The sequence below is a fragment of the Eubalaena glacialis genome, chromosome 10 (assembly GCF_028564815.1).
Source record: "Eubalaena glacialis isolate mEubGla1 chromosome 10, mEubGla1.1.hap2.+ XY, whole genome shotgun sequence".
Taxonomy (NCBI): domain Eukaryota; kingdom Metazoa; phylum Chordata; class Mammalia; order Artiodactyla; family Balaenidae; genus Eubalaena; species Eubalaena glacialis.
The window spans coordinates 85,569,051-85,584,329 of record NC_083725.1 but is presented as its reverse complement, the minus strand read 5'-3'; the positions used below and the strand labels follow the sequence as shown (position 1 = coordinate 85,584,329).

The 15,279-nt window shown below is 36.6% G+C and overlaps 1 protein-coding gene across 3 annotated transcripts in view; it reads right to left on the bottom strand.

Annotated features, from left to right (window-relative positions):
- NELL1 (neural EGFL like 1) overlaps positions 1 to 15,279 on the bottom strand; it is an 863,771-nt gene that overhangs the window by 680,904 nt on the left and 167,588 nt on the right. For all 3 annotated transcript variants that reach the window (XM_061203146.1, XM_061203147.1, XM_061203148.1), the window contains exon 5: positions 12,028 to 12,124. In XM_061203146.1, coding sequence (XP_061059129.1) covers positions 12,028 to 12,124 — 97 coding nt within the window. The remainder of the gene's footprint in view (positions 1 to 12,027; positions 12,125 to 15,279) is intronic.

The following is a 15,279-nucleotide window of genomic DNA, read 5'->3' as shown; positions in this document are numbered from 1 at the left end:
GGAGCATTAAATATATAAGAAAGAGGGAGAAGGAATGCATGCTGTAAACCTACTAAGTGCAGGGTGCTTTTAATATATATATTCTTTTTTTTTTTTTTTTTTTATGGCTGTGTTAGATCTTCGTTTCTGTGCAAGGGCTTTCTCTAGTTGTGGCAAGCGAGGGCCACTCTTCATCGCGGTGCACGGGCCTCTCACTATCGCGGCCTCTCTTGTTGTGGAGGCTCCAGACGCGCAGGCTCAGTAGTTGTGGCTCACGGGCCCAGTTGCTCCACGGCATGTGGGATCTTCCCAGACCAGGGCTCGAACCCGTGTCCCCTGCATTGGCAGGCAGATTCTCAACCACTGCGCCACCAGGGAAGCCCAATATATATATTCTTATACAATCTGCATTACCTGTATGAGAGACATCTTTGCACTTTACAAATAAGGCAGATTCATAGCTTGTGCATTTATTCATTCATGTTAAGAGTACATCATCTGCCAACTGTGTACCTGATACTATTTGAAGCACTTGCTGAATAAAACAGACACAGTTCTGACCCTGGTAAATCTTAGAATCTAGATAATGTGACCAATAAGAAACAAGTAAGCCCCCCTATAAACTATTCAGGATCAGCTACCTAATTTGCAGAGTCCCTTGTTCAAAAATTATTGAAAACTTGAAGGTAGCAACAGCAGAGCCTTAAACCAATCATGGGGGCCTTTCTAAGTGCAGCACCCTGTGGGATTGTTTTCTTCATCCTGCTCAAACCTGCTGGTGAATTCTGGCCAATTTTTCATTTCAGTTGTACTTCCCAGCTGCGGAATACCTATTTGGTTCCTTTTTGTAATTTATCTTTATTGATATTCTCATTTGTGCATACATAATTTTCTTCACTTCCTTAAGCTCTTTGTCCGTGTTTTCCTTTAGCTCTTTGAACACATTTAGGATAGTTGTTTTCAAGTCTTCATCTAGTAGGTCCAATATCTGGGCTTCCTCCAGAATGGTTTATGTCCATTTATTTTCTATCTTTGAACGGCAATACCTTCCTAATTTTTTGTTTGCCTTATGACTTTATTTGAACACTGGACAACTGAATACTTTAATGACTCTGAAGATCAGTCTCTCCCTTCCCCAGGGTTTCCTAGGGGTTTTTCTGTTTGTTCTTTTTTGTTTATTGTTGAATGCTGTAGTAATCCATTTGTTTAGTAACTTATCTATTTTTCTAGAGACTGTATTCCTTATTATGTCTGGTCACTAAAATCTCTGTTCCGGAACTCGTGTTCAGAAAGTTTTTAGACCAAGATTTCCTTGAATGCCAGGAGCTGGGAGGGGGGGAAAGTTGGGGGAGAGCATGCTATATGCTGGAGCCCTCATTTAACATTTAGCCATGCTTGCACTGATCCTAGGGATCAGCCCAAAGTGAACGCGTAGGGTATTCTCAGGTCTTTTCTGAGCATGACTCTTGCTCTGGGCATGCATATAGCTTTCTAAATTCCCCATATACATGATTGCTTTTGAATGCCTTAAACTGCCCAAAGAATCTCTCTCCTCAGCTCTTCCTCCTATCTCTAGATTGTCTAATGTGTGTCAACCGTAATCTTTTGCCCCAGATTGTTTGGTAGCTTTGCAATATTTTCAAGAAATGTCCACCAATTTTTTTGGCCTGGGAGAATTCTGAGTCAGGTGAAGTAGAGATAAGTGTCTTGCATCAGTCCTTCAGACAGTCCCAGACAGAACAGACATACAAAATAATTTGTAGATAAGATTTGCTCTGCTCCCTCCAGAGCCAGGGACAATTTTCCCACACTGGGAACATGGGCTGACATCTTCAAGACTGCCGCTGAGCTGTAGCTGGTGTGGGGCGAGGGCAAGTAAAAATGCCATAAAGCTTTCCTGCTATTTTGATGTTGCCTTTTTCTTGATTCAAAATAAACTTGGTTGCTACAAACATTTAATGTTTGCTAAAATTCTGACAAAGTTGGTTCTAACAGTTTCTGCTTGTTTTTTGATGTTTCTGTGGAAGTAAAGAAACTTAGAGCTGCCTACTCCACTGTTTATTGACATCCAGCTACCTGTGTTCTAACAATCCCTCCTGGAGATTCAGATGCAGTCTAAAGTTGGAGAGACACTAATCTAAAAAGACACTAAAGCAGAAGCTAATTATTAGCTATATCTTATATTTTGTGAGATCTTTATAGAGACCAAGGTGAAACACTAATCTAGACCATCAACACACGTCACCTATGTCAGTGCACTCAAATTTGAGCCTTCAAATCTACAGATCAAAACCAGTGAGAAAGGCCTTTTAAAAATATATAAATTCCCAAACCCTACAGCTCAGATTCTCAACAAGTGGGTCTAGGTAGGCATAGAAATTTGAATTGTAAACTCTTCCCATCTGATTCTGATGTCTTTCCATGACTGGGAACCAGTTGCTGCCCTTCACTACAGACGCAAGACCCCTAAGAAAAGAGTAGCTTCACCAGTGGGTAACTAGCTACAAAACAAGATATAGCATAAGTGAGAGCCAGTTTGGAACAGAGACACTTGGACAAATTTCTGATGATTCTTGGACACGTGGAAAATCATAGAACATGAAAAAAATCACCTGTATGGATATGGATATATGTACATATTTATACACATACATATATGTGAATTATCACCCTGAAAAATTATGTCATGATTTTTAATTTCAAATATTTATGATGTACAAAAGGGTTGAAACCAAACTACAGCAAATACCTGTGAATTTCCCACCCACCTTAAATAAAATGTTATCACTACAGTTGAAGACTTCTGGGTACCCATCTCTAATAAAATCCCCATTTATTCCTCTTAGAAGTTAAACTAGTCTGAATTTAGTGCTTATCATTCCCATGCATTTACCTTTTTACATGTGAATGTATAAATAAGCACTAAATTGGATTGTTTTGATTTTTACACATACAAATGATTTACTACCATAATATTCTCCTGCTACTTGCTTTTTCATTCAACATTATGTTTGTAATTCATCAATTTTTACTCAAGTTCTATGATTTTAATATTTACCACAACTTAAACCTTCTCCCAGTGATAGAGTTTTTTCCCAAATTTTTGAAATTACAAAAGAAAGAAAATGTTCCTGTGATAATGTTTGTACATATCTTCTTGGGTACATGAGTTTCTTCAATGAAGAAACATAGAAAGAAGAGTTTCTTCAGTGTTTATACCTGTAAGTTGGGTTCCTGTGTCATAAGGTACACACATCTTCAACTTTATACAAAATCTCCCTAATTGCTCTCCTTAGTATTCTACCAATGCAAGTTTCCACTACAATGAGTATGTGTCCTGTTCTCAACTGTCTCCCTCACACTTAACATTGTCAGGTTTTGGGGGTTTTTTTTTTTTCCATTTTTGTCAGGTTGATGGCTAAGAAATTGTATCTACTAATGGTTTTAATTTGCATTTCCAAGATAGCTACTGAAATGGAATTCCTTTTAGTGCATTCATTGGCTATTCACGTTTCCACTTTGGGGAGCTGCCTTTTCGTATCTTTTGCCAGAATTTTTATTGAGTTATAAGAATCTTCATTATTGATTTATAGCATTTCTTTAATGGATACTATGTCTTTGTCAACTGATCCTTGTTGCCAAGATCATCTGTGATAAGCAGATCTTTTTATTCTACATATTACACTTATCAATATTTCCTTTAAAGATTCTTTATTTTTTAAGCTTAAGAAATTTTTCTCTACTCTAAGAACATGAAGATATGCTCCTATGTTGTCTTCTAAAACTTGCAAAGTTTTGCTGTAATATTTAGCTTTTAAGTCAATTGTAATTGTAATTTTTTTTGCATATGGTGTGCAAATACATATTTAAAGATTTTCCTGTCATTATACACAAAAATCAATTACATCAATTAATATATATATGAAATATTTAAATAACTGATTTTCCTAACCATTTATCGATGAATACGTCTTTTCCCCATTGATCGGGAATGCCACTTCAAGTTTCCAAGTTGCCACATGTAATGGAAGGGTATCTTTCTGGCTTCTCCATTCTGTTCTATTGATGCATGTGCCAATTCTTGCACCAATATGACATTATAAGCTTCCTATAACCTTATAATAAGCCTTTGTATCTGAAAAAGCCAAGTCCCTCTCCCATTTTCTTCTTCAGAATTGTCTTCATTATTCTTGTTCTTTAATCTTCCATTAGAATTTTAGAATCGGCTTGTAGATTCCACCCAAAAAAAAAAAAAAAAAAAGAAATCCTGTTGGGAATTTATTACAGGTTCACAGAATCTAGAGATCAATTTGAGAAAAACTGACTTTACTGCTTTAAGCCTCCTTCTCCAAGACTTTACTGCTTTAAGCCTCCTTCTCCAAGACTTTATTGCTTTAAGCTTCCTTCTCCAAATGGGAAGAATATATTTCTTCCCATTTAGGTGTTCTTTAATATAGTTTTTAATAGAATTTTACAATTTGCTTCATAACTGTCATGTATATATTTGATTTTGTTCTTAAGTACTTACACATTTTTTATATTATAAACAAAATATTATATTTAACTGTATCTTTGTTATTGCTACTGCTGCTACTTTTGTTCAGCAATGCAACTGATTTTGTTTTTCGATTTTGTATTTATGCAAATGAAATGAAAACTTTTGTTCACACAAAAAGCGTCCAACAGTCCTTCTGAACTCTCTTGGTCATTCTAATAATTCATGAGTCCAATTTTTTGTAGACAATTATATAATTCATGAATAATTATATTTTTCTTTTTCATAATCCTTAAGGTTTTAATTTACTTTGCTGGTAAGAATCTACAGTATAGTGTCAAAAAGAAACACGGTAATAGGGATGGCCTGTATGATTCCTGACTTTAACAGGAATTCTCTTAATATTTACACCATAAGTATGATGTTTCTATGTATGTTTTCTTTATGTACTTTTTATCAGTTTAATGAAGTTTCCTTCTATTCCTATTTTGCTAAGAACTTTTTTTATCATGAGTCAGTACTGAATTTTATGTAGTGCTTTTCTGCCTCTTGAGATGACCACAGTATTTTTTTCTCCTTTGTTTCATGTGTTGAATTATGTTAATAAATGTTTTGGTGATAAAAACAAATTTATATTGTTGAAATAACCAATAACTGGGTCTCTCTCTCTCTCTCTCTCACGCACACACACACACTGCTAGATTCAGTTTGCTAATATTTTGTTTACATTTTTAATCTAATCTGTGTTCAAAAGTAAACTGCCTTGTATTATACAATTCCTTTCTTATACAGTCCTTGTCTAGTTTAGGAATCAAGGTAACCCTATCTTCATAAATGAGTGTTCTCATTTATTCTCTTCTCTGGAAGAGTTTATGTAAGATTGGAATGGTTTCCTTGGATGTAATAGAACTTGCCTGTAAAACCATCTGAACCCAGCAGTTATTTGGTGGAAAGACACTGTAGACTAAAAAAATGGTCACAGTCCTTTGCTCTTTGCTGGTTCCATGCCCTGTGCAATGGGAATTTGTGTCCCATCAAAAGGTGGAGTCAATTTCCCAGACCCTTGAATCTGGCCTTGTAACTTGCTTTGGCCAAAATAATGCAGCAAAAATAATGTGCAAGTTTCAAGCATAGGCTTCAAAAGGTCATTCTCACATCTGCTCCAGCTCTAGAAACCCTGATCAGCCACCAGGTAAACAAGCTTGGGCTAGACTGGTAGAAAATGAGAGATCACATGAAGCAGAGATGAGCCATCAAACTAAAGGCCATTCTAGTACAGCCAGCCCCCAGAAAACCTAGCAGCTAACCAAAGATGCATGATTAAACCCACTGAGAATATAAGAACAATTTAGTAAAGCCCAGCCCAAAACGCCAACTAACAAAATTCTGAGCTACATAAACGGTTGCAGTTTCAAACCATTAAGGTTTGAGTTGATTTGCTATGCATCAAAAGCTAACTGATACAACAGATTTCGAATCATGAATTCCTGATGATACATTAATGATTCTAAGACTACCTGGGTTTTGCACTTCTTAAGTCCATTTTGATAATTTATATAGTTTTAAGAAATTGTTCATTTTTCTGTCATTTTCTATTTTATTGGCACAAAATTGTTAATAATTACCATTGTTTTAATTTTTGCAGTGATTTTTGTGTGCTTTTATTATTTATACTGGTTTTCATACCTTCTCCCATTTTTTCTTGCTCAGACTTCCAGATGTTCAGTCTAAGTTCCTCTTTTCTGAAAAAGTTGCCTTTTTTCACTGCCCACTTTTAAGATCTTCTCTGTGACCTTGGGGTTCTGCTATTCTGCTAATATGTCTAGGTGTGGCTTTCTATTTATCATCATTTGTGTAATAGATTATTAAAATGTTAAATTCTTCCCTTCCTTGCATCCATATCCTTGCAACGTTATATTGCAGAATAGTCCTACAAGAGATGAAGTCTATTTATTTACCTCTCACTCCTGGCTTTCATCATATGACTTGCTTTGGGCAATAAATTATTAGCAAATGCGATCAAGCAAAGAGAGCCTTGAAATGCACTAGTGCTGTAAGGCTTCCTCTTTTTCTTACACTTGGAAACTCAAGACTGCCATGTGGATAAGCCTGAGTAGACTCCACATGGGGAAGAACTGCAGTACACCAGTCAACAGCCAATCTACCACCAGAAATGTGAAGCCACCTACTGACCAACCAAATGACAACAGACATACCAGAGAGCCCAGTACATACCAGCATACCCAGACCAAGCCAGAAAGATCATCCCATCAACCCAAAGAATTATGAGCTAAATTAAAAGGCTAGGGACTTCCCTGGTGGCGCAGTGGTTAGGAATCCACCTCCCAATGCAGGGGACACGGGTTCGAGCCCTGGTCCGGGAAAATCCCACATGCCGCAGAGCAACTAACCCCGTGTGCCACAACTACTGAAGCCCGCGCGCCTAGAGCCCGTGTTCCGCAACAAGAAAAGCCACCGCAATGGGAAGCCCGCGCACCACAACGAAGAGTAGCCCCCACTCACCGCAACTAGAGAAAGCCCACGCGCAGCAACGAAGACCCAACGCAGCCAAAAATAAATAAATAAATAATTTTAAAAATAAAATAAAATAGCTATAGTTTAAGCTTCTAAGTTTTCTAAGTTTTCTAAGTGACTTTTTGACAGCAAGAGCTTACACTTTGATTGCACTGTTTCCTGTAATAAAAATTGATGTCTTATCAACTTTAGAGAATCCTTAGCCATCATACTTCTAATAGTGCCCATAACCCCATTTTCCCATTATCTTTTGGAATTTTCAAATATTTATGGAAGCATATACATACATACACACACTAAATACATATAAGCAAAATACATACATAAAATTCTTTTCCATATATATGCATCTTCCCTACATTTTAACCTTTCCTATTTTCCTCTATCCCTGCACTACAATTAAGGTAATTATTTGACAATATTTTTCATTTCACAAATGCTCTCCCTACCTGTGTCTAATTTACTGTTTAGCGGATTCACTGAGTTTTTTTCACTTCAATGACTATATTTTTCATTTCTGGAAGTAACTTTTGTCTCAAATCTCCGTGGTCATATTTATCATCTCTAGTCATCATGCATTTTTTTTAAGTTGTTATTTTGCTTCTTTAAACATTTTAAATATAGGGATTTTAAAAATTCTTTATCTTGTAATTCCAATTTCTACAGCCCTTTGAGGGATAAATGGGAAGTTTGCTGTTTCTTCCCATTCTTACTCATGATGGCTAAAAACTCATATTTGCATGAACTTAATCTGTAGTAATCTTGTGAAGTTTGCATTAAAAGTGATTTTCCCAAAGATTATTTGTATTTTCTTCATTAAGAATCCCAAGGTGCCCAACCCAGGATCACATTAAGATAGTTTCTTGAGCTTAATGAGTATATAAATCCAAATTTTACATCTGCTTGATGTCAAGAGCTGTGGTTTCAAATTCTTATCAGGGAACTATTTTTTGTGTGTGTGGAGATAAAGCAGAGAAAAGCTAGTCAATGGACTGCCTCCCTTTGCTAAGTAGTAGACTACTTCTGCCTACCCTTTCACTGGAGGGGTGGTCTTCTGAATCATGGCTTTATTTCAGAAGTTTCTGTCCCAACTTCTAAGCTTGCATGGAATCTAAGCCATTCTCCCCATCCCACACAGAATGTTGAATTTAAGGCTCTAACTGGAACTTTTATACATTGCTAATGAGAGTGTAAAATAGTATAGCCACTTTAAAAAATACAATGACATTTTTTATGAAGTTAAACATACACTTAATATACGGCCCAGCAATCCCACTCTGACATATTTACCCAAATAAAAATGAAAACTTTTGTTCATACCAAAGCCTGTATGTAAATATTTTAGTAGCTTTATTCATAAATGCTAAAAACTCAAAACAACCTAAATGTTCATGAACTAAGGAATGAATAAACAAATTGTAGTATATCCATACAACAGAATTGGAATGTTACTCAGCAATAGAAAAGAATGAATCCCTGATATACACAACAACATGGGTGAACCTCAACATATATACATACTTACATAAATGGTTCCATTTATAATGCATTCTGGGAAAGGCAAAACTATAGGGCCAGACAACAAATCAGTGGTTGCTAGACGTTTAGGATGAGGAGAAGACTTGAATAAAGTGCAGCACAGGGGAATTTTTGGAGGTTATGGAACAATCTTTTATCTTGATGGTAGTTACATGACTGCACAGACTTTCCAAAACTCACAGAACCATACATTTAAAGAGAATTTTATTGTATATAAATTATACCTTAATTTTTAAAAAAGGAAAAGGAAAGAAAAGCCCAGGACCAGATGGTTTCACTGGCGAATTCTACCAAACACTTAAAGAATTAATGTCAATCCTTCTCAAACTCTTTCAAGAAACTGAAGAGGCAGGAACACTCCCAAACTTATTTTTCAAGGCCAGCATTAGCCTGATACTAAAGCCAGATAAGTACACTACAGAAAAAGAAAAGTATAGACCAGTATCTTTGATAAATATAGATGCAAAAATTCTCAAATTATTAGCAAACCAAATTAAAGAGTACATTAAAGGAACATACACCATGATCAAGTGAGATTTATCCCTGGGAGTGAGATTTATCCCTGGGATGCAAGGATGATTCAACATATGCAAATCAATAAATGTGATACACCACATTAATAGAATGGAAGATAAAAATCATGACCATATCAGTAGATGCTTTGTCAAAAGCATCTGACAAAATGTGGTATCCTTTCACGATAAAAACACCCAAGTTGGGCATAGAAGGAACACACTTCAACATAATAAAGGCCATATATAATAAGCCCACAGCTAACATCATACTCAACAGTGAATGGTTGAAAGCGCTTCTTCTAAGATCAGGAAAAAAGACAGGGTGTCCACTCTCACCACTCTTTTAAGTCAACATAGTACTAGAAGTCCTAGACAGAGCAATCAGGCACAAAAAAGAAAAAAAAAAAAAGGTTTCCAAATTAGAAAGGAAGAAGTAAAAATGTCTTTGCTTGCAGATATGATCTTATACACAGAAAATCCTGAAGACTCCACCAAAAAACTTTTATAACAAATCAGTGAAGTCAGTAAAGTTGCAGGGTACATAATCAAAATATATAAATCAGTTGCATTTACATACACTAACAACAAAATATCCAAGAAAGAAATAAAACAATCTCATTGACAATAGCATCAAAAATAATAAAATACTTAGGAATAAATTTAACCAAGGAGATGAAAGATATGTACACTGAAAACTACAAGACTTTGATTAAAAACTGAAGAAGACACAAACAAATGGAAAGATATCCCATACGTTCATGGATCAGAAGAATTACTACTGTTAAAATGTCCACACTACCCAAAGCAGTCTGTAGATTCAATGCAATTCCTATCAAAATTCAAATGGCATTTTTCACAGATATTGAAAAAAAACCCTAAAATTTGTATAAAATCACAGAAGACCCCAAATAGCCAAAGTAATCTGAGAAAGAACAACAAAGCTGGAGGCATCACACTTCTGTATTTCAAACTGTACTACAAAGCTATAGTAATCAAAACAGTATGATACCAGCAAAAAAAAAAAAAAGACACATAGACCAATGGAACAGAATTGAAAACCCAAAAATAAATCCTTGCCTATACAGTCAACTAATATTTGCAAACCATATGCCTGATAAGGAGTTAATATCCAAAATATACAAAGAACTCATACAATGCAATAGCAAGATAAAGTCTGATTTTAAAATGGGCAGAGGAACTGAAGAGACATTTTTCCAAAGAAGACATGCAAATAGCCAAAAGGTACATGAAAAGGTGCTCAGCATCACTAATCATCAAAAAATGCAAATAAAAAACCATTATGAGATATCACATTATACCTTTTAAAATGCCTATCATCAAAAACACAAGAGATAACGAGTGTTGGAGAGGATTAGAGAAAAGGGGAACCTTGTGCACTGCTGATAGAAATGTAAATTGGCACTGCCACTATGGAAAGTAACATAGATGTTCCCCAAAACGTTGAAAATAGAACAGCCATATGATCCAGCAAGCCCACTTCTGGGTGGCTTCCACATAATTTGGGGTATATATCCAAAGGAAATGAAATCACTACCTCACAGAGATATCTGCACCCCCATGTTCACTGCAGCATTATTCATAATAACCAAAATATGGAAACAACCTAAGTGTCTGTAAACAGATACATGGATAAAGAAGATATGGTATGTCTATGTGTACACACACACACACACACACACACACACGAGTGGAATATTACTCAACGACGAGAAAGAAAAAAATCCTGCCATTTGCAACATGGATGGACCTTGAGGGCATTATGCAAAGTGAAACAAATCAGACAGAGAGAAATAATGTATAATATCACTTATATGTGGAATCTAAAAACCTGACTCATAGAAACAGAGAGTAGAATGATGATTGCCAGGGTTTAGAGGGAGTGGGGGAAATGGGAAGATGTTGGTCAAAGAGTACCAGCTTCCAGTTATAATATGAATAAGTTCTGGGGATCTAATGTACAGCATGGTGATTATAGCTAATAATATTGTATTATATAATTGAAAGTTGCTAAGAGAGTAGATCTTAAATGTTCTCACCACAAAAAAGAAATGGTAATTATATGATATGATGGAGATGTTAGCTAACATTATGGTAGAAATCATTTTGCAATATATTAAGTGTGTCGAACTGTTATATACCTTAAACACACGTAATGTTATATGTCATTGATATCTCAATAAAGTTGGAATAGAGAAACAGATTAAAAGAAAGAAAAGGAATAAACTTAAATATCTAACTTCCTGATATTGGCCTACATCTCTCTGGTTTTCACTTCCCTTCATGTATTTAGCCTCTAAGGATATACCTTATTGTAAGTGCAATGACAAATCATAAAAGATTTCTGTTGTTTTATCCAGCATTTACAGGCATTTTGAAGCAAGAGGATTTTAAAAATATCTAGTCTGCCATTCTATTGAAGAACAAGACAATCTTTAAATTTCATGATGTTTTTAACTTTTTCAATTCACTTTATCACTGAATCCTCATGTTTTTATGAATGCAGTTATTGTATTGGGTTAGCCAAAAAGTTCGTTCGGGGCTTTTCCAAAACACCTTATGGGAAAACTCGAATGAACTTTTTGGCCAACCCAATATTACCCTCTTTATAGACAGGAAAACCAAAGCTCATGGAAGTTGAGCCGTTTCTTATTGTTTATCTAGACTAGACATCCATCCAAAACTGAATTAACAAGTTCTGACACTGAAAACCAATTTGAAGATTACCTTAAATCTCCCAGAAGTAGGGCAATAAGAAACATTTTGAGGATTATTTACTTTCTGGAACATCCATATCTGGCAGTAGAGTGAAGTGTGTGACCTTGGGCAAGTCACTGAACTCTCTGTCTAGTCTCAAAACACCTACGTCAGAGAACTGTTGTGACAATTAAATGATTAAATTCACATCAAGCACATAGAAAAGCAAAAGTAGAAAGTAGTGCTTACTTTGAATAAACCATGCTTTTGGTTGCGCTGACCAAGCCATAAATTGCTTCCTGGGGGAAGGTTGGTCTCAGGAGGGTCTATCACACGTTCATAAATCCTATAAGGGCAAAGAACACAGTTACTAATAAAGAGGCTCAAAGCAGAACCAAAAGGTACATGCACACTGTTTGAAGTACTCATGGCATTAGCTGCTGGTATAGAGAGATGAAGCCAATATGTGGCACATTTTAGATGACAGGTAACATAAACAGAGATCTGTTTCCTGACAACACTTAGACACATTATCTGGGCCCCTCCTGGCTTTCGATCTTTGCCCTTTTGGCAGGGGAAGAAGGAAAAGGGTAACATTTTTGAGTGTCTATTCTGAGCAATGAATTTCATACAAACTCTGTGAGTAAAGTGGTTTTGTCCATGTTACAGGTGAGAAAGCTGAGGTTCAGGGACCGTAAATGGGTCAACCAAGACAGCCAGGGAACAGTAAAGTTGGGATGAGAATCTCCACCTGTCTGGCTGCAAAGCCCACGTACTCTCCTTAGTGCTCTACTACTCCCTGACTGCTTTACTCAGCTGTTACTCATTTCTACAGTAACCTCCTAACCCCTTCTGAATAACTGAGTAGCAGCTGCACACATGATAATGTGCCCAGTGTACAAAATCAAGTAACTGAAGTCATCACCCAATGAACAAATATTTATTGAGCATTTCTTTATGCTCCAAGCTCCATACAAGGCAACAGGAGACAGAGCAATAAACCAGACGTACAAAGTCCCGCCCTCATAGAGTAAAAGATAAAATTCTGTACATGAAGAAAACCTTCATATGATATAGAAAGACATATAACTAATACAGAGAAGGCAACAGTCCCAGGATCTTTGAAAGCACTGATAAAGCCTACTGAACAATTGAATTGTCTCAGTTGCTCTGCCCTCCCAAGCCCCACGTTAGTCGGTTACAAATCTTGAAATTTAGAAACAGTCCCTGTAACCACCAGCTGATCACAGGCCTCCACCTCACCCCTGGCAAGTACCTTCCAGCACCTGAGTACTGAAAAGGGAAAGGAAGAGCTTGCCTAAGAACTGAACTTGTCTCCTTAGACGCTCAGAAGATTCTGAATGGGGTGAGATATAGGGACCATCTGTGAATTTCCATTCCTCATGATGGCCCTGTCCGTTCCATTCATTCCTCTGTCCTTACTTGGAGCAGCTGTGGGGAGAATCATCCCCCAGGGAGGTCCAGAGGTCTAACAATTCATCAATCCCCCCAGCTGGGATGCAGCTGACTGCCTCCTGGCAGAGGGTGATGGATTCCTCCAGCAGCTCTCAGTAGGAAAGTGCGGAAGACCTGAAGGATTGTCCAGTTGTGTCAAAGCCAGTGAATGATTGCAAGGCCGTTGCAGCTGGGAACTATCACACTGCAGCCTTATATCTTAGCCACATCGTGCATTACTCTCCTATTCCCCACTGGAAACATGCTGTTTCCTAACAATACATGTAAAGTATTCAACTGACAAAGCTCTAAATATATCAGGTCCCTCTCTATTAATTATCTTTCCATTATAAATGGAGGCTCGAAACATAATCAAGGAAAAATAAGTTTCCCTGAAAAAGACAGCCTGAGTTTTCTCCACAAAAATGCAACCTTTCTTTCTGTATGTTAGAAGGAAACATTTTAGATGAAACAATTTGTCAAAACTGCTTTAATACAAGAAGATGCTATATACTTCCTTAAAAAAGTTTTTTTTCTAATATTAGTGAAAAACTAGAAACAAGCCAAATTTACAACAAAAGAGAAACACATACGTTACAGTAGTGCAGCTTGACAGAATTTACTACAGTCATGAAGAGTGATTAAATATGCAGGTTATGAAATATGGGAAAATATATACAAAATAATTTTTACCAGAGGAAAGTAGAATGCAAAATTATTTATGCACTATGGAGATAACGATGCAAAAATTATGTTCAACGCTGGTGAATTTCAGAAGAGGCCACAGAGAAACGGAAGTCGCTATTTAGGGGAAGAGGCAGAAGCATAATTTTCTAGGAGGTCATTTCACTAAAAAATTGAAAATGTTGTCAAACTATTTATCTTCATCTTCATTTTAAAACATTTGCATCTATCAGAGTGAGAGGAGCTTTCCATTCAAATGCTTTCTTTTTGGTTTTCAATATGCTAGAATGTGAGCTCCAATGAGCAAAGGAGGTCTTTATCTAATGTTTACTAAGTGCAGGATCCTGGACTGGATCTGGGGGCAGGAAAAAAGAAAATCTCATAAAGGACATTAGTAGAAAACTGGTGAAATTTGAATAGAAACCGTAGACTACAAAATAGTATTGTATTGGTGTTCAATTTCCTGATTTTGAGAATTTGGATAGTGTTTATTTAAATGTCTTGTTCTTAGGAAATATGCACTGTAGTATTTAGGGGTAGAGGGTCATGAGGTTTGCAGCTTACTCTCAGAGTTCAAAATAACAATGTGTATATACACAATATAAGTACATACATATGTAAACACACATTATTACTTTGAGAGACAGAGCAGAATCTGAGCAAAGAGTTTATGATTGTTTTTTGGACCATTCTCAATTTTTCTGTAGGATTAAAATTATATTAAGCTAAAAAGTTTTAAAAATAGAGTGAAAAAGCTAAAAAGGCCTATAATTATGTAAATTAAAACTACATACATGCAAAACTATTTTATCGATTAGCCAAAGAGATACACAAACTTTAAGAGTCACCTAAGGTATATGACAGTGTTTTCCTAAAGGAATGGGAATGGTTGGGGGGGAGGGGAGTGAAAGGAAGGAAGGGAGGGAGGTGGGGAGAGGAGGAGAGGGGGAAAGCGAGGAAAGAAGGAAGGAAGGAAGGGAGGGAGGGAGGGAGGGAGGGAGGAGAGAGGGACGGAGGATTGCATGGATTAATGCTGATAGTATCTCATAAACTAAGAAACAGGATTATCACATCCCTAACCTCACCCTTGTACAGGGGGAGTTATGCCACCAACATACTAGACAAATACAATCAGAATCTTGGCAAAAGGGCTAATGATCCCTGAGGTGGGCTGGCTCATGCAAATAAGCCGGTAGGGCACAAGGGATCTGTCACTTAAATCTAGTATTGCCCAAATCAACTGAAATGAAAAGTCAAAGCTAATACATGAACTCCTTGGTTTCCAGCGTGGTCAGGAAATCGAATACTGTATTCTGATATTCTAGTATTCTGGTTAATGAGGTTTCCTTCCCGTCAGGAAAC